General features: G+C 43.3%; 1 protein-coding gene across 4 annotated transcripts in view; it reads left to right on the forward strand.

Moving 5' to 3' along the window:
* The first annotated feature begins 3,144 nt into the window (after nt 1–3,144).
* Nucleotides 3,145–20,809, forward strand: part of cadm1a (cell adhesion molecule 1a) — a 226,440-nt gene continuing 208,775 nt past the window's right edge. For 2 of the 4 annotated variants that reach the window (XM_019869641.1, XM_019869642.1), the window contains exon 1: nt 3,145–3,274. In XM_019869641.1, the coding sequence (XP_019725200.1) occupies nt 3,202–3,274 (73 nt within the window). In that variant the 5' untranslated portion in view covers nt 3,145–3,201. The remainder of the gene's footprint in view (nt 3,275–20,809) is intronic. The other 2 variants (XM_019869643.1, XM_019869644.1) reach the window with 1 other exon arrangement.

The following is a 20,809-nucleotide window of genomic DNA, read 5'->3' on the forward strand; positions in this document are numbered from 1 at the left end:
TAGTCATCGCTTGGCTTGTCAGCCTCCGAACCTGCCAAGCTCTTGAAAGACCAAAGGTATGGACGGTTCACAAACAGAATTTTTAAATCTGGACCACATCAAAGGCCTGAATAGGAAATCACAATAAACTGCCGGGAATGTCAATGAACCGACGGAGGACAACATGAGAGGAGAACTAGTTTGGTACTTTTCTTTAGATGAGTACATAAGTTCATTTCAGAACTGGAGGACAATTTAGACACTTTTGAAAAGCGGATTGTTTTCTTTTCCATTTTTTTCATGTTTGCAGGAAAATCAGTTCATAAACCCTGCCTGCAGAACGACAAAAAGGGAGTTATCCCACTCTAGTTCTCAGTAGTTCAATTATCACTGATATTGTACTCCCATTAATACATTGTATTATTTTCCTTTTTCATTAAAAATAACTTGTCTCTTCCTGCAGGTTAGTCGTCTGCCAACAACAGATGTTGGCCCATTTTTCATTCCATAAATGTCCCCAACTTCTTCCCCGTGTCAGATAAAAGACAGATAGCTTTATCTGACTCGCCTTTCATGCGCAAACGTAGCGCTCCGACATCAACGATTCAAACGACGCCATGCGTGTGATAGCAATCTTATCTCCAAAGCGCACGTGTAGCGGCGACGCACACGTGCAAACAACTTTCTTGCAAAAACGCCGTTGCCTGTTCAACAGATGTTTAAAAATAGAATTATCTGACCCGGAACCAGGCAGAGGCAGCGTTTGTAGATCACAATGGCATCACGAGCGCCATCCTCACAAGTGATGAGGCACCAATGCGTGATGCTCACTATATATATATATATGTATATATAAACGAACACGAGAATGAAGTGTCATGACACATCCACTACAGTAGGTGGCAGTGGCGCTTTCAATGTCAGAGTGTGCGCAGGGAGTATTAGCTCTCAGTTTTTTTATTTTTATTTATGTTTTTTCCCCCCCCCCCACAAGGGATGCACACATAGAGCACAGAGCACGAGAAATGAAGTGCAGTGAACAAACCCTCAAGAGACATCCTGGAAAAATATTTGACAGGAATGAAAAGAAAGGCGGAGAAGAGACTATGTTAATAATGTTATTTGTTGTAAAATGATCTATCGTTCTTTTTTTTCTTTATGGTAGCGCAGGATACAACGGTATGCAGAGGCATACTTAGAACAATTTTTAAGACAAATGATACTATTCATTGTTGTGGTGGAGAGTTCGGGTAGGGAGGGGGCGCGAAATATGTTTTCCGATTCATATGGGGGTGTTGTAACAGAAAGTAATTGAAAAGTACTGTTTTATTCTCACATGATAAGATTTTCGGTTTTATCCTTGAATCAGTCATTTGTATTAATTAGAAAGCAATCCCATAACATTAGAGTATCCTGAGTATGAGTCAAAAACATAAACTATGTCTTTCTACAAATAATTCCATTTGCAGTTTTGTAAATAAATGCCACCGGCTCTCGTTGCATAAATTTGATAAATAGGAAACAGTGAATTGGAAATGGCCTTAATTCGTGAATAAAGCACCAAATGGGATGTAAACAGACGTACAAAACAAAAAAGATGCTGTCTACCTTGAAATACTGTGACCATGGCCATTGTTCATAGAATCCCAAGGGCATGTTTCTTCCTGGTAGTGCATCACACTACCGAGGCTACTGTGTGCTCTCACTTTTAATCCGGCACACGATATTTATCTAAATGAGCTCATTTCTGTGTGACTGTTCATTGTTTCCAGAATTGATATCTCTGCTGCCAACCATCTGGTCAAGGGTTTGGTTTGACTTGTGCTGAGTGAGCAAAAAGACCAATAGATGGCAATGTTGATCACATCATGGCGGGATGGATCGGCAAACCACTCATGCTCCGTTTAATCCTGAGGATGCTGGAGAGGAGCTCCTTGATTTATTTTCCATGGATTGTCATGTTTATGATTGTTTTTTTTTTCTTTTATCTTGTAGATGTTTTTGAAGCTTCCCGGTTTGGGAGCCCTAAAGGAGCTATCGGGTTCATTTTACAGCAATACTTTACACGAGGGAATCGGGTGAAAATACAGTATTTTGGTAGTTAATGCCCTATATTTTATGTCATCATACCCATTTTCATTACATTTTTATCTTCACTTTTATACTGCTTTCTTTTCCTCAACTGCACGATGTGCTGGCATGAGAATAGAATGGAATACAATAGAACTTTAGTATTCCTGTCACTGGGGAAAAAAAAGGAAATCAGTTAGGCATCTCCCAATTTGTAATCCTGAGGGGCAAAAAAAAACCCAAAACAAATGTAGGCCCACAATTATTCAAAACACAAACAAATGTATTCACATTTGAGAGAATGTCTACATTATGATAGCAGTGTGATTATTTGCATTTAGATTTTTATCAGACAATGTTTCACAGATCTTGCTCATGATGTTGTGTAAAGGGTGTGTAATCTTTAGTTCTTACAAGGGGGTGGTGGGAGCAGATGCATTTCACAGCTTGGTGGTAGAGGCTTTTTTTTTTTTAGCTTTAGGTTTCAAGAATTTGGCGTAACAATGGTGTTGATGGGGTGAAAGGGAGAACAGAGGGAGGAAGAGGAGGGAACTTAGGATCCATCCCTGAGGTGTCCCTTTGTTCAGGATGTGAGTGGAGGAGGTGTTTTTTTTCCCCAAACTAACATTTTAGGATCTGTTGCTGAGGAAGTCATGGCATTCGTTTTTGTCGTCATCCATGAGTTTGGTGGGTCGTGAAAAAAAAAAGAGCATTTGATTAGCAAGGCAACATTTTTATGTACACCTTTGCTTATGAGACACAAGGTATATAAGGTGTTTAACGTCCTTGGTCAGGAAGGGGCAAAATTGTATCAAAAACACCCGTTCGGGCTACAAGGTGGGGGTGAGGTTGCAACTTTGCCCCTTGGCCATCTTAACACCGGCCCTGCTCCATTTGTGTGTGCGGGAGAGAATCAACCCCAAAATGGCGATAAGTTGAAAAGAAACTCGCATTTCCCACTAGCATGACGATTGAAGGTGTCCAAAATAAGCGATATGCCTCTGTTCGGATCTTATTAGCGCGATTTAGCAACGGGAAGGCGTGGAAAGCAATGAGCGAGTGCTGGGGGGCGGGGTTGAGGGTGGGGGGGCTGGCTCCACAGTAGGTGAAGCCGCTCGCTCGTCGCCACCATAACCGAAGCAGGTGTCCAACATGGCGAACCCACGCTGCGGCTCTCTCGCGACTATTCTCGTTTTATTCAGCTTTCAGGCGGCTCTTCTCCAAGGTAGGTTGTCGTCCTTCCCCGAGCTGCCTTTTGTGGATTATGCACTTTCCCTTCATCTTTATACGTGTGGATTTCCAAGCGTATTTATTCTCTTTTTTTTTGCCTGTTTTTTGGGCTCGCGACCAAGCTGGTGGGATGTATGGTACCCGACTGTTCGTAAAGTTGGACTTATTGCTTAAATGGAGATTTTTTTCGCATCACTTTGGACAGCTGGTCAGCCACGCAAACGGGAACTCTGATGTGTCGCATTCTGTCGTTAAAAAAAAAAAAAAAACATGCTCACGTATTGGGAGTTGCGGTCCATCCACTTGACTCAGTTGTAAATCACGGCAATAAAACAAACGCCGGTGCTTCCAAGCGCTTCCTCAATGCAGACGCTTCAACCAAAACGCAGAGTTCAAGCTTTCGAGTCCAAATAGCGTCCAAAGTGTTGCGTATTCCGTTAATGTTGTTGTATTTGTTCGTGTTTCACAACTCGTGAAACAACGAGAAGCTCATTCCATCTCGCTGCTTTCACAGTTTGTGTACCGCATTTCAAAGTTAAAGAAAGAAAAACAAAAAATTGCCGTCCTTTGGTGTTGTGCGCATACGCCGAAGTGGCAACGACGTGTTGAAATACGGAATCGTGTCTTTTTAGTAGTGTGAAATGCGTCTATGTACGCCGCTAAGAAGGTTTGAATGCGGATATGCGTGGATTGTTAACGGGGTTCAGGACGGTCATGGGCATGAAGCAGGCTACTGGGGGTCAGTGTTCCCTTTTACTGCCACGCCAGTGAGTTGAATGTGCTCTGGGATGGTTTGGAATGAACTTTATATGGACAGTATTTTGTTGACTGCAGTGTGTGTGTGTGTGTGTGTGTGTGTGTGTGTGTGTGATTGCAGTATTGCACTGCTTGGTTTCAGGGTCCTCCATCTCATGCATTGCCATGGAGATGTGATGGAATAACAGCAGGCGACGCACCCACACCCCATCACCACCACTCCACACCATCACACTGGCAATGTATTCACATCAGTTATACAATTATGGGCAACTCGTAAACTGGTTTTGTTGGGACGATTTCTGCAAGGCAAGATTCTAAGCGTTAAGGCAGGGGTGGGCAACTTGCGGCACATGGGCCATACGGGCCCGGCCGGTTGAGCCCCGTCATGCAATTTGTAGAAGAATTGCCAACAAATGTTTTCTTTCAATTTTTTTTTTTGTTTTTTGCATGTCATGTGAGTCTCTTAAAACTTAACACCCCTCTTTGTTTAAACCCTTTTTATGCTGAGTTGGTGCCTCATAATGTTGGAGGATGGCAGATGTTTGTCGCGTTGTGGATTATACGGGCGGCTTAATCCAGAGCATCGCTTTTATCCATGAAAGCTCGGAGGCCCGGTTGTGGCGTTTATGCCGAGTGAGCACAAAACTAAACAAGTCTGTGTTGTTTTTGTACTGCTGCAACTTCTGACTCGAGCTTCGTTGCAATGGTTGAGACAAAGCACGGGCGGCATTTGCACAAAGCGTATTAATTATTTAGCCCGAACAGTGCTGACTCGCTTTGTGTTGTTAGCATTGCAGGATGTTTTCCATTCTTTCTTTTTTTTTGTCTTTTCGCCTCAAATACACATTGAAAAGTTATTGATTCTATGTTAAATTTGGGCACCCGAGCTAATATAAACTTGGTCAGGAGATAACCTCCTGCTGAATCTGCTTCAATCGCTGGTATCTTTTGTTACCTCAGCCAAGAAGGCTAAACTTTGTTTATGAGTGGTACATGGGCCACGAAAAACCCATTAGAATTTGGTGCGGTTCCAGAATGTTCATCCCTCTGACTTTTGCGAACATTCGAGGAGTGAAGGCCACATTTTACTCTAATATCCTGGTGAATAATACATGTATCTTTCTTCAAATGCGTCAAGTTTGATCCAGATCCAATTTTTTCCAAACTGTGCGGCCATGACAGCAATTTATAACATTTACAGCACGCTTCTGTATTTTGCAAAACTCAAATTTGAAACGTGCTGTTGTTAGTATTCACTATGAGACTTTTTTTTGAATATTTTTTTTTCGAAGCGATTACTCGATTTTTCATAATTTTTTTTTTTTTGCCATCGTGAGAGAGAACCAATCTGTGTGTCAAGTCGGCTGTATTAAATAGGCGAATATCGATACGTTGTGTTGCGGTACATATTTCACTTCATTATATTGGTGTCTCAGTAACATGGTGTCCTTAAAATGCTCCCACAGAAACTGTCGTTTTTGTGCTCATCGACTCTTGTATGCAATTAATTAATCTCATCAATTAGTCTATTCTAAGTGGGATGCTGGCTTGCGATACCTAATGGGGACATATCAGGGTGAAATTATATTTAAAAAAAACAAAAAAAAAAAACACCCTCAACTCAAGATGAAAGAACTGATTAATTAAATATTTGGCTGTTTAAAATTTAAAGAGCCGTGCAAAATGCCCAGTGGGAGTAATATCTGATGTAGTTATATGGATGGCTGAGTCTTGAGTTGAAGGCTGACTTCAGCAGCTAAAAACACTCCTTGGAGAAGTCTTGGCAAATTTTAATTTTGGAGTCTTGTGGGAAGTGATCAGTGGAGGTTCAAAGTTTGTCGAGTCGTACTCGGGATAGGCATAGTCGATTAATTGATTGTCAAGAATTTGGTGGGTTGTGTTGAATTGATTCATCGTCTTGAAGCAGTGAAAGCAAAATTGAGAGGACTACTTGGCTGCGACGGTGCCGTTGAGTCCGTTTCAACTTGTTTGCCGTCGAAAAAAGTGCAGCATGACATGTGAGTGTGAATGGCCTGACCTGGTGAGTGACGTGGGTGTCGGCAAATGAAAGTGTAGAGTTGCCTTGTTGCTGTTGGCCAGTCTGCGTTTTGAGTGATTCGGCTTGTGTGTGTGTGTGTGTGTGTGTGTGTGTGTGTGTGTGTGTGTGTGTGTGTGTGTGTGTGTGGCATGTGTATGTTTTCTTACCATTTGTTCAAAAAAAGATATGGAAAGTGCATTGGCCTCTGTGTCGCTCGGGGAGACATTAGAACGGATTCGAACTAGCGATGGTTGACTTGGGTATGTATGACGTGCTGTAGATGTATACGTTGCACTTAATTGTTCTTGTTAAGCATGAATTGATCCCATACTTTCTTTTATGGAGTCTTTCCTCCTGGCTTGCTGCCATTGCGCCAACTTATTTCTTCGCAGAGTGGTCTTTGGTTTCCGCGAAAGGGATTGCGGCGCAGCTTCGAGGCAGAGATTCCGATGCAACCTTTTCTTGAAGTCCAATTGTTCGAGTTACTCGATGAATTATGACAGCCCGAGTTGAACAACAATTGATTCTACTTGTTGATTCATTTTCTTGAAGCAAATTGACATTTCAAAAGAAAAAAATACATTCTTCAAACAAGGACTCATTTGGCATATTGTTCCCACTTTTGTGAAAGCGAGATATTTTTACGCCTTTGCGCAAAATCGACATGCAAATTGTCTTATCTGGCAGTCACAAAGTGGCACACTGAGTATGAAGTGCCATTAGGGTTTCAGCTCAACCAGTCGGAGTCCCGGCGATGGAAAACAGGTGCGGGAATGGACTTGTCCGCTGTCTGTAGCCCTCAACAATCACTTCAAGTGTAATGAAGAACAATGGCTTCATTCCTCAGGGGAGAAGGAACCCCAAGTGACCCGACTCACTCCCGCCCCGCCTCCCTCCCTCCCGTCGCCGGCGAGCGTTGTTGGCAAGCCCACAGATGACTGGCTCGGGTCGCATCTGGCCTCTGTGCACTTAGTGTAATCAAAGCGAGCAAAAAGCCTTTACGGCCTACTTGTCAGTGAGCCGTCTGCTGATGGGATGTCAAGTACGCACCTTCCGCTTTCGAATCTCTTGAGGGGGCCGGTTGAGGTAGGGGGGGCTGGATGGCGTGGATGCCAATCTGTCGCTTGGAAAACAGCCTACTTGCCTTGGGCGTCTAATTACAGTGAACAGTTTGACGTTGTTGCATTTGAGACCGTTGCAAAGGAGTCAAAACTAATTGAGAGGGGCTTGTGACATGAATACATAAATTCAGATATGAAGTTAAAATTGATCTGACAAACCTAAACCAGCAGGTGCAACAAAGAACTCTCAAGCGGAATTCATAAAAAAAAATGCCTCAACTCCTCCCTGAGCTCACCAGATCATCACGATCAGCGGTTCTACGCAGAAGATAAAGAATATATGGATGCGAGTCCCGTTATTTTTATCGGTGTACATGGTGTTGCTGTAGCGTTCAATCTGTTGTTTACAGCGTTAAAGCGCCGCAACACAGAAGCTATTTTGGCTTCATCAGTAAGATAGCGGAACAGCAAAGTTATAATGGTTTTAAAATACACAAAGTTAGGTTATCTATTTTATGTTTGGTATGCCAATGCCAGGTGCCAATAAACTTGGCACCTGGGAGGGATAGCATTAAAAGGTTTTCAAGTTTTGGGAAAAGCCATCCGAGCAAATCAAACGGCCATTTTATTTAGTCGGACATCAAGCAGGCTGACTGGCGGTAGCATGTCCAACTATTTTAATTCAGATTTTTATTATTTTTATTTTTTTGGAATGGGACGGCGTTCCAATTTGAGTATTTTGTAAAAGCAAACATGTCAATGTCATCACAGCGCAGCCTTACGCCCAAAATCTCCAACGAAAAAAACAATTTTTGCATTCATCCGAGTCAAGAAAAGTGGAGAGTTGGGAGCCTCCGTCATCTTAACATGCTGCGGAGACACCGGGTGGCATCGGACGCTCTAATTGGACCCTCGTTTCCGGTATTCGCAGATACAATTGTGAGCTGGACAATGAACGAATAAGGAAAATCAATGGCCGTCATTTTCGCTGTCCGCCACATAAACAAAGCATCGGCCGTTATGGCTGTCGTTATCGGAGAGGAAATGAATGTCTTTACAGAGTACAATACTGTCGTCTATCGCCGCACAGTAGGCTCGAGTGAGCTACACTACACTCCAGCTTGCGATACGTTGCAGGAAATTTGCTGCTGATGAGACCCTTCAGGCTCTTGACTGTCTCCAATATAAATGGAGCCGCCGCGCCCCCCCCCCACACACACACACACACACACACGCACACACACACGCACACACACACACACACACACACACACACACACATCGTTCCCGCTTCCATGCTCACTTCTTGTCTTTTTCATCTCAGCTATTGTGACTCTGTTCTTGAGAGTTTCTTCACCAGTGGGTGACAGCTGCCGCTCGATGTTTTTTATTTTTTATTTTCGCTCTTTCCAAGTTGGTTGTCACCCGATGTGAAGCGCTAACCTCACTTGAGCTAGAAACGGTCGATTGTGATACCGCCGCAGAGCGACTGGGTTTAGTCGTAGCCTCCAAACTTTTGCAGTCTGGCTCATTCGAGTTAATTGAGAATAATAGTCGGCCCGGGATTTCAACGCAGCCAAGTCAATCCAACATCGAAATGAACCCTTTCATGCACCCTGTAACCTGATACCATGAGTTGTCCGCTGTAGTAACCGCTGGCCCTGAAAGGGTGAAAATAGCAAACACAAATTGATTGCTAGTTTCCGTCCAGGGAAGTTTAGTCTAACATTGGCTAGAAATGGCACAACTGTAGCAGTGGACCTCAACAGCACCCGACTGGACCTCAGATGTCCTCTCGTTTGAGATAGAAGGCGTGCGAGGCCGCAGTTTGCGTCGAGCTTGCTCATTTTGCCGTATTGTGTGACGCTAAAGTAACATTTGAAGCGACCCATCGACTTCACCGCTCTGTGATGTTTATAACTTGGTTGATTTAGCGCCAAACCACTTGACCATCAACACCTTGGCGTCCAACTACCGCCCCGCTCCCCCCCAAAAAAAAGTCTTTCAACCTCTACTCTACAAAGCTTTAGATCACAGGTGTCAAACTCAAGGCCCGGGGGCCAGATCTGGCCCGCCACTTCACATTATGTGGCCCGCGAAAGGAAATCAAACATGTCAACTTCTACAATGATTGCTAAAATCTGGACCAAAATTTCAACTTCTCATATGTCATAAATATGAGAGATATTGTCAGTATTTTTTTGTTACCAAATCCCTCATTACAGTAACTTAAACAATAATTGAATCAACCATTATTCTTGACTTCTTTAAATGCCTTCCAAGGAAAACGGTAACTTCAATGTGGCCCGCGACACAAATGAGTTTGACGCCCCTGCTTTAGATGCGGAAGACAGCACAGCATCGCCTTCAATAGCGAAAAAAAAATTGTGGTCACGTATGATCCAAGGTGCTAAAAGGTTGTCCGGAATCTTCTCATTGGCTAATTGTCACCAACTAACACTTCTCAAAGTTGTCGAATGAGTTTTGTCGGCGGCGTGCTTCTGAGTTGTCGTCAGGGTGGAAGGTTTGTAACGTGAACAGAATTGAGGCCTAAGGGCCCCTCTGTTAGACCATCACTATCCCCGGCACGGGTACATTTATAGCCCGGCTGTAGTCTGTCACGAGTGGAGTGTTAAAACCCATAGAAGAGTCGGCTATGAGTCGACAAAAGTCGTCTTCGTTCTTCTCCAGTTCTGGGAAACAGATCCAACGCGGTTCCAAAAAAAAAAAAAAAAAAAAGTGCCTGAGGTGTGGGCATCCAGCCTCTAGGGGCGGGGGTTGGGGGGATTGTAGCCATCCAGTGCCCTCAAGCGCCCCGTGTTGGATCCTGAGACGAGAGATTTTTTTTTTTTTCTTCACTCTCACCTCTTTACTTTATGGTCCAAATTGGGCTGGAGCAGCTCAATGTCTTTATTGCACAACCGCGTCGCGTTTTCTTCCCTTGTTTAAACTGCTCGACACTGGCTAAAGTTTTGTAGACCTTGGGCACTCGCGATTCGATAAGCGTCCCGGGAATGCAATCCCACAGGGAGGTAAAGATAAAGTAAGCAACCCCCCCCCCCCACCAACCCCCGGCAAAGGTAGCAGAAAGTAAAGTGCCTGCACTCCACGCCGCTGCAAAAAACTTTAATGGACAAACAACCGAGGGGCCTTTTGGCGGTTCAGCGGCCTTTTAATGCTGATCCTGGTGGGTACGTCCATCCAGGCGGCCATTAGGAGCGAGGTGTGTGGGCACCGCTTTTGCTGTCAGTTTTGCCTGAGTCTCGCGTAAGTAGCGATCGGGCTTTTCTTCGAATTATCGACTAATAGTAGACTTTTTTTTTTTTTTTTTTTAAACAAGCAATCGCACAGCGCAGCCCAAGCTCAGTTTGCATTGCGTGGGAGGTGAAAGACGGCGGAACAAAATGTGAAATACTTTCTCAATCTGCTTTCATTATCTTCCGTTTCAATGACAACAACAAAGACGTGCCTTGAAGTGCGGACGTGTTTTTGAAGAATAATAACGCTTTACCAGGTTCCTTTGCCCTCCCAAATCAGAACTTAAGCAGCGTATCAAAGCGTAAATGTTGAGCTCGGAGCATTACGAAGCAACGGCGCATTTCGGGCGGATTGTTTAAAACATTAGCCGGGTCTTTCTGTCCTCCGCTGGAAGTAAGAATTAGAAAAACGTTTGAACCGGACCCTTTTTCCAGAAAGCGATTCCCGCTGCTTTGAAGTGTACAGTGTTTTTTGGGCTTCACTTGGCTGTCAGATTAATACCTTCTTTTCTGAAAATGAAAAATGGTTGAAGGAGCAGTTAATCCGCATAAGAGTTTTTTGTTCCTTTTTTTTTTTTCCCCCATTGGATAAGAAGCCGCAAATCTGTCTGTGTAGTGATTTGACCTCTCCCGACAAGGTCTTTCCAATTTCCGCTGCGGCGCTGATGGCGGGACAGAATCTCATCTTGTTTGTTTGCGTTATATATTATTCCAATTATGACATAACCAGGAACTTCTGAGAAAATTGAAGAACTGAGAGAACTGAATGCATGATTTTTTTGCGGGGGCGTAGTTACGCCAGGAGCACTTCATGACACAACTCATCCAGTTTTTAATTTGCTGGAAGTGGAGAACAAAATCCTGTCCATTAAGTGGCCATGTACGTTATTTTTGTATCTTTTAAGAGGAAAAAGCTTGTTTTGTTTAATTGTGTTGGATATACCACTCAGTGTGTTGGATAATCAATTATTCTGTCGATTTTTCAGCATCTACTTCCTGTTTAGAATCCCGCGGCAGGAAAGTCGGGCAATCCGGTCGCTTCAAGATTCAATCCAAACATCGGAGCGTTCGTATGAACATTAAAGCGCTTCAACTAAATTGTGATCATCAAAATTCTTTACGTTCCAAAACTATCGACCGATGAATCATTTCCTCATGACTCAAACCTGAAGCAAAATTGACGTCACGCAATCGCCTTTTCTTTTTCCAATTCAAGCTCGAGAGTCAAATTCAAAACCGGTGACCGTGCGTTACCCCTTTCCCGCCGCCTACGCCTTGGCCCCTCTCTTTTCCCGGTCGCCGTACAGCCTCCGTTTCATCTCTGACCTGTCGGAACAAAGCTAGCGTGGGATGGGCGCTTCAACGCCACATTTTTATTACCTCCCACACCCGAATGCTTTGCCAGTAATTGCAGCTTAGGATGCTCACATTGTGCTTCTTAAAAGCATCATAACACCATCCTACTGTACGTGGTAATTTCCCCGACTCCTCTCCACATCTCTCCACACAAGCAAACTACACCCCGTCACGGCGACACGGCAAAGTTAGTATTGTTGAAATAGGACAGATTTTTTGTTGTGTTGATGCCACAGTCAGGCTTCATTTTTTAAAAAGAAAATAGCTGTGTAATAGCCAAAGACTGAGAAGAGGCTTTAGCATTTGACAAAATGTCCTTGATTGACTACCAATAATTTCAAACCCACAATTTTTTTTAGGTGGGGATAGTTTGTGATGACATTAAATGTCTGTCACAGGATATCCAGACTTCTGGTAAATACAAATCAATCGGAGTAGAAGAAGAAATAGAAGAAGCTAGGCTAACCATTAGCTTATTTCATGACGACATCACGCTAACTCTTCTCCTTGTGTAATTCTCCTTATTTAGTCTATTGTAAATTCAATAAATAATTGTAATTTGGGAATTTCTCCATTGTGAGACAAATAAAAGATTTCTTGTCTTATCTTATCTTATTGCATCACAGTGCGAATTTCCCGACCATCAATTCCACTCCCTTGAAATCCTAAAAATCTTCAGCATCAATCATCTGTCGTTTCAACCATTTCCACATTTTCAAACTTTCGGACGTCGGCACTATGTCACAAACTGTGCACGAGCAAAAGTGTGCACCCGACTGTAGGAGAGAAGAAAAGAAAAAAAAAATCCATTCATTGTCATTCCCCGCCTAGTCCAGATGCTGCCACTTCAATCTGCTCTCTATTTTGTCACACTAATGCGCCGAAAGATGACAAGGGTGGGTCATCTCGGTGCGGAGCAAAAAAAAAAAATAAAAAATAGCACGGGCTGACTGTGACAGCCAATGTCAGCCTGCCTTCTAATTCGTCGCATACAATGTGAGGTGGTGGGGGGGGGGAACAAAAAAATCGAAAAATGGAAAAGACTATGGGTCATGGCTGAGGGGAAAATGGCGACGTTATAGTTTGATTGCAGTACGGCTACCTTTGAAAATTTTATCTTGGAAGGGTGGCCTGTGCGTTTCATGTCAGGCTGCGCCATATTGCCAATGCTTCATAGGGGGCTGGCATTTATTATTGAAATGACTCTCAACCATCTGGACTTTAGAGGGAGCAGATCCCGTCACCGCACAATTTCCCCCGATTGATTGTTCAAGAAATTCAGTCACGTGAAATGAAAATTACTTGATGACACTTTTTCTTCACATTGTGGAATGTCCCTGTCCATTTGACGACTATAAACGGGCACGGTAGTGAACAGTAATTTTTTTTTTTTTGGTTACATTTTGTTTTGAACGCTTCTATCATTTAACATGAATTATAATAGCGGCGGTGACTTTGTTTCGGATTATTCCAGGAAATAATAGCGAAAAGTGACTTTTGATTCTCGGATGGCAAACACATCATAGTGAAATTTGGGTATGTCGTACACGTCAGCTCTTCTCTCCTTGTCGATTCTTATTCCAGAAAAAAAATGACAGACCCCTGGTAAATCATTCATACCCCCAGCGCCTCCACTGCTGAACAATGCTCTGAAGTTTTGTGTTATTAAAGTTCCGGCGTGTATGGAGAAGAAGAATCTATCCGAATAAGAGGAGGATTAATGCAAGTCAAGTCTCTGTCGAGAGAAAATGCTTGTTAATGTCCCGTACTTGTGCTTTCATCAGTGGCGCATCGCAGCGTTCCGATATTGGGAATAAGGCTTAAAAATTTGACATTTATGGCACCAAGTTGGTTAGCACACCAAAGCAAGTCAATTGTTTACTCAGAAACAATTTGCAGAGGGACAATTAGTTCTGGAAACTGGGTTAAAAATGCAGGAAAGCTCATTTCTACCTTAGCAAAAAATATTTTGTCGAATTGCCCCAAGTGAAATGTTGTGCCTTAAAATTTTGAGTTTTTAACTTTTAAAATTATTTTATTATTTTATTTTTTTCACAGTACACCTTTCTGATAGTCCAAGTCCCTTCGAGACTGACCGGCTGGTTTCGACTCCAAGAGGTTATTTCATGCCGTTAATCTTAAAGTGGAAGACCGGGCATATACATTTTAGGATACGGGTCCTTACCTGGCAGCAATAACCTTTTCAGTATTCATAGCTGTATTAAGCGGCTTGTACGGTTTGCTATGCAAAAAGTATGTCATGCTTGAGGCTAAAGTGCAGACTTTAGATAGCGGAGAATGTCAATACTGTTTTTCTGCAGGCAGCCACTAGGAACAAAAAAAATAAAAATAAAAACGATCACAGCTAAATGCGATGAGTCTTCAAATGTGGATTTTGATGGCTTATGATGCTGCGCCTTATGTTTATGCCTCTAATTATGGACGATAAGCGTTAGTATGTGGTGCCGTAACACTGCTGGAAAGGGTTTTCCCACTAAGTCCGCCTTCCGGGTTCAAAATGAAAATACAATTTTTTTTTTTTTTTTTTTTTGTCTGTTTACAATTGCTTTCCGTTAAGATTGAACAGCCTCCTTCATGAAAGTATGCGTTTACGTACGAGTCGGACCAAAGAAAGCTGACCTTTATCTCCCCAATAACATCCCCAAACTCGCGCTTTCTTCTGCGCACTTAGTCTTCATCAAATATTCATCATTTCCAGCAAGATGTGGCTCCGTTCACACTACGGTAAACGTATCCTACCCGAGCAGTGGTGCCTAGCTAATTTATTTTTTTTCTTCAGCCCTACTCTCTGAGTGAATGGAGTGCAATGCTATCTGCGCAGTAATCATCGTGAATGCTGGCACGCTTTAGAAAATGTGATTTATGATTACTGGGCGGCCATCGACTCTGTGGCCTTTTTTTCCAATAAACGTTTGTGGGGATAGATGCCTTGCATACATGTTTGACCACGAGATGACTAAAAAAAAAAACGTGTGTAAAAAGAGTAAGGAATCAAGAAAATATTACCGTATTTTCCACACTAAAAGGCACACTGGATTATGAGGCGCACCTTCAATGAATGGCCTATTTTGTAATTTTTTTTTCATATGTTGGACATACCGCATTATAAGGCGCAATCTACAATACATCCACTAGGTGGAGCTACGCTCAAGGAAACACCAACAGAACAATCAGATGTCAGTAAAAACGTATTTAATAAAGCAGCGACACAGTTCACTTAACCAACAGTAAGTTATAATATTGATCCGTTCATGTTAAACTCTCTTGCCGCTGCTCTATTTCCGTGTTCAACTGCGTAACCCGATCGCCTTAAGTTTGAACTCTGCGTTGTAAGCGTGTCTCGAGCAAGGAGCCATTTTGGGGTCGACATATTACCGTAATAACCATACACAAGGCGCATCGGATTTTAAGGCACGCTTGTGTGCTTTTAAGAAAATGGAAGGCTTTTAGGTGCGCCTTTTAGTGCAGAAAATACGGTAGGTTTAATACACACACACACACACACACACACACACACACAAGACAAACGTAAGAATTATTGGACTGGGTGATGCAATTAACCTCTCCAATCTGTGGTCTTCCGGAGGCGAGGTTTGATATGGAGCATGTATCATCCTGCCGAGGTACCGCTGACTCCAACGGGCCGAACAGCACTCCATTTCAAGAGATTAGACGCTGGCCAGCCAGAGTAACCAAATCGATACGTCCTCTTCAAGAAAGGATTGACACATGCATTGATCCACACCTAACCGGAGCGAGGGATTCACCGGACCACTGAAAATAGTTGGATCTTCACAAAAAAACCCCCACCTTGACGCAGAGTTCTTCTGCTATCTATCACAACCGTCTGGTTATGCTTAATGGTGCTGGTCTCGGGTGACGTACGAGATAATCCTGGCATGTAAAGTTCTAACTTGATATTTATGCGTAGATTTTATATCTTGTCCACATTAGATTTAATCTAAACGGGTCCTCGGTTCTTGACTTCCAATCCGACAGTGGCAACGTAATCCAAATTTAACCGATGCTAATGCTAGTGTGAAGCCAGAATTAAAAAAAAAAAAAAACACACTAAAAACACCTATTGGCCCCCCCAAAAAAACAAAAATCGGAAGTGTACAGTGGCACTAGGGACCGCAAATGGTGCAAAAGTGACCGTCATCATATCGCCGTTTTTAACATTTACCGAACATAAGAAACAATCGTCAACGGGCACCTGTCTGAAAACGCAGGGAAATAACGACGTGCATCGTTTTATTTCATCGCCATTGACAGGGTTAGCTGATCTGTCCACTGAAAACTGTCCTCAAAATGGCTGCTCTCTGGTCGAGGCCCGATTCGGAACTGAGAATATTCTAATGACTACCATGAGTCATCACCACCACACGATGCGGCACGGATGGGGGGGAAAAAAAAGAAAAATCACAATTGGGTCACCGTGTACTGCAAATCCATTCTCAGATTCTTGCATCTGGAGTCGGGTAGGCGGTGTGAGAAGTTTTTTAAAGAGTCAAAAGTGTGTAGGATGTGAGAGAACACACCTAAGTCTCCAAGGGAACAAGAAGGAAGATAAACATTGTCCAAGAGACGGTGGAGTTCTCATCTGTCAGACAAACACAACGCCGACTGTTTTTGCTTTTGCGGCTCTCTGCCGGCAGATTCTTCAAGAGAAGGTCAAAGGTGGACTTGGGTGTAAAATTAGAACTCGAGGGACGGGGAAGGGGGAGGGTATGAGACCCCAATTACGGTTAAAAAACAAAAAGTAAACGTCATGGACATAATAATATTAGACATTCGGAGTACTCATCCCCGCAGAAAGTCGACAGTTTAACATTGTAAGCCTTAATTTGTATGATGTCTTTCCCTTGAATTTATAATTGTCCTTGAAAATGACAATCACTGACAAGGCCAATTCTGTGCAATGACGTATTACTTTGACCGCATTTGTGCTGTACCGTCGTTGGGAAACATCATCCCTTACGCATGATGTGAAGACAACCTTCCCGGCTGTAATTTGGCGCCTCCGAGGACGGAAAAAAAGTGTAACCTGTCTTGTAAACATTTGCAGTATTATATTTGTTGTTCGCTTGGGTGGGAAATAAACATGGCTGTCATTCTCGGCAACGTAATCTGCTCTGAGGTTCGGCGGCATTTAATTGCTACTCGTACGCTCTTGTTATCTTCCATAGGAAGGAAGAATGAAAATGGCCGTCAGACAAATTAGGCTCCCGGTGTGTAGAAATCTAGCCTGTAGGGGAGCTGCGCCGGTAATTAGCCTCGCCACTGACAACTGCAGGCTTGTTCCAAAACAAACCCAAAGACCCGTGCGCTGACGCACGATATGGATTAGGTTGTTTTGCTTCAGACACGTACTAATACTTGGTGCGGGCTGGATTATTAACAGTTCGACCTTGACAAACCAAGTGCCGGTTCATTGGATTTTATGCAGAACTGTTAAAACTGTTGAGTCAGACTATGTAGGCTAGGGGGGGAAATGTTAATGACACATGTTGCGTCGCGGTGTTATGAATGGCGCGCTCGAAAATAGTTTGCGTGGAGCTCTTACGTCAGCCGACATCTACCCATTTTCGGTTGCCATCCTCACTTTCTACTTTGTGAATTTGAGTGTGTACGGCTTTAAAAGGTGGAGCCCGGCCTGTGAGTGACATGGGTGTCGGTGAATAAGTCTGTATTGTTGGCGTTTTTTTTTTTTTTTTTTTTTTTTATCAGAGTGGTGTTTGCGACTGTAGTCATGATCGTCGGTGTAGGAAAAAAAAATCCTTCAAATGTGCGATGCAGATTGTTTGCTTCAACTTTATTGTAATGAAATTATGAAGTTATTCGATGAATTGTTGCAGTCTAAGTAACATGACTGTTGGTCTGGAGCCCCTGCAAAAGTCAAGAGTTGCACTCGATTTTTTTTTTTTTCTCCCAGACTCCCACTTATTCAGAAACCCAATTTATTTTTGTGACTTCTGGTACACGACCTTACCCGGCACTTTCCATATGCTCTGCTTTTATTTCTTTTTTTTTTCTGTTAAATTCGTCTTTGATGAAGAATTACAGACACGGATTTGGACCGCTGGTCGGTGGGTTGCCCTTTGGACAATGTCAAGAATGGCGGGGAGGTGATGCGACTATTTGAATAAAGTTGACGGCAAAGGAGCGCAGCTGGCGGGGCCATCTATTAGTGTGGTTGAACGGTATGATGTCGGCTGACTTTCAGTGCACATTCATCCCTTCTGATGGGATTATGGTCAGGCCATGTCGCCCTCGTCAATTTCGTTTTCATCAAACTGTGAATACCGTTCCTTGATTGACCTGCTTAGGTGGTTGTGGGCGTCGTGTCGAAATGGGAAATTATATTTTCAAAGTGGTTGGCACAGTATTTCTTATTTCTGTAAAAAGCCCGCTAAACTCTTCCATGCTAACCCTTTTTTTTCCACTTCGTGACATTTTAGTCGGAGCCAAATCTCCTGCAAAAACTGCTCCCCTTTTTACAAGTACAATGATGCCCTTATATATGACTTTAATTTGTTGCGTGACGCTTTGAAGTTAAAACACTTTTCTCAGATCATTTATCACCATTGAAATGAATGGAAATGACATTAATCCGTTCCATCTCCCAAAAAGTTTTTCTTACATAAGGAAAAATTGCACTCTATACGCTACATAATGCAACAGAATTTCGAATTAGCTTGTGCATCATAATTTAATGCTACAATGCAGTTGATTGTGCTGCTCCTTCTCGTCTGAACACCTCGCCACATATGAAGAATAGCACTTCTACTTCTGCAGTAAGTGACTCAGTAAAATGCTATATTGGTCATTTAGTGAGTGTCGCTATGTTACCTGTCTACACGTGCTGCTCCACCATTTGTGCTCAAATTTCCATTGCCTCTCAAACTGCGACTGCCGTTGCTCACCATGAGCATGTCAACGGGGTTTTGAATTAAACTAAGCAAACTTCACCAACTGAAAGCTCTATGGTTGTTTTAAATTTCAAATTTTACGTCAGTAGGAAGGAAGCTCATCGCTACTGTCTACGGCAATTTCTTGAAAACTGACTCTTGTATCCAAAGGATTTTAGTAAGATACCGATAGTCCTTACAAGCATATTTAATCCGTTTCCTCAAAAGTGCTACTTTGGGACATACAATCTTTTTTTTTTTTCTTTTCAGCCCAGCAGCGCCGAGTTCAACCTGTGCCAATTGCCAAGCGTAAAATCGGCATGTAATCCCGCATTGTAAAAAATCTGCTCTCGCGACGTAATGCATTTAATTCGGCGTTATCTGCAGGCGCTGTCTGTTCCAACAGGTTTCGTCTGTTGTTGTTCTGACTAAATATCCCGTCCAATTTCCCATTCATCTGGCGTGTTGAATCTGCATCACCTTTTGTTTCCCCTCCTCTCTAATCCTCTTTCCACCAGAGGAAAAGGCAAAACCAAACGCCAAATCTAAACAGGAGCCGCAAACTCTCATTTGCTAATCAAACTCAGGACGAAAGGTAATTAATTCTGTGGAATCTGTCAATTAATTTGCATAATGAGAGGTACCATAATTATGACTTCTGCTACTCAAGCCCAAAATTGTAATTAGAGATTTAGCCTGCATTACAGCAGAAAAAGCATTTTTTTTGGCAGGGGGGGTTAGTTCAGAGCATCCGCTGCTATGGGGATGGAGACAAAAATAAGGCGGAACAGTATCAAAATAAAAGTCTTTCCGCCCCCATTTTCTTTTGACTCGGGCCTGAAGGGGAGTGCCGGTCGGACTGATCTTCTAATCTATAAAGAACCAAGACCCAACTTCCGCGGGGCGCCGGTCTCTGAAGTCGTCTAAGGGACCTTGTCTATTTCGTCCTTTGCCTCATTCTTCCACATTTCATTTGCAAGAAAATCCATAACTCGCTGCTGTGTCGCGCTGGAGCAGGAAAGATGAAGGGGTTGCATTATAGCGGCGGCATTAGCCTTCTGCGGCGTGCTCACTCAACTGTGAGCCTGAGCTCGGCAGGAAAGGAGGTTGGGAGGGGGGGAGGAACAAAACAAGAAAACAAGGCAGCGCAAAGCATGAAATACGGGAGGAAATGTCACCGGGAGTCGCGGGAGGAGGCGGATCGATGCCAGCTAATCATCCACTTTACTTTGCTATATAGGCTCAATTAAAAGCACAGGAGCGCCTTGCTTGTTTTTGCCAGATGAAAGTGCAAGGGGAGTCTCGGGAGAGTCTCGAGGGGCGTCTCCCTGCTGGGCTGGTGTCGAAGTGAATCATACTGCGTCATCATGAGTGTAAGAGCACTTTCCTGCATTAATCACCCGCCATTTTTATATTGAGTATCTGCAATCTGCTTTTGAAAACAATCTTTTTGACCAGCCCTTGATTTGAGCAGTGTTTTGGATACCGTCAACAACCAAGACCAGAATCCTTGATCATTTCATCAGTTATTCCAGTCCATAGTTTGATTTCATTATGGGCCCCAAAAAAAAATGGTACCTCCTTTGGGGCTTTCTCAAGGTGTGCATAGGGTGACCACTTTGGGTCCTAAAGTAACCGACTGAACATATCTGGATGACTGTTCTCGTTCATCCAGCTCATTTCATGATCATCTGAATGACTGTCGCATTTGTGTTTGTGCGTAATGACTAATTTGGAGCATACATTTTTTTTTTTCACCCCAGATCAACTTTGGCAAATGAAACCTAGTTTCAAAAACTGATGCAGCCTGCTTGAATGAGAGGTGAAATGTCAACATAAGCCCCGTTCACACGGCAACGTTTGATCCGACGCTGCGCCGAAGCAGATCCAGTCGAGCGTTCACACGTGCACATTTGCTCCGACGTAGCTCCACTAAAGAGCTGATACCGGACCAAATTTGATCCACCTCAGGGAGGTGGTTTAAAAATTTGCTCCAGAGCAAATGCTCGTTTGCGACGCTACGCCGGAACAAATGTGCACGTGTGAATGCAGCTGGGTTAAATTTGCTCCAGAGCAAATGCTCTCTTGCGGGGGAGTGGCCTCGCTACGCTCGCTACCAGATGCGCG

This window comes from Hippocampus comes, unplaced genomic scaffold (assembly GCF_001891065.2).
Source record: "Hippocampus comes isolate QL1 unplaced genomic scaffold, H_comes_QL1_v1.1 scaffold109, whole genome shotgun sequence".
In the NCBI taxonomy this organism is placed as follows: domain Eukaryota; kingdom Metazoa; phylum Chordata; class Actinopteri; order Syngnathiformes; family Syngnathidae; genus Hippocampus; species Hippocampus comes.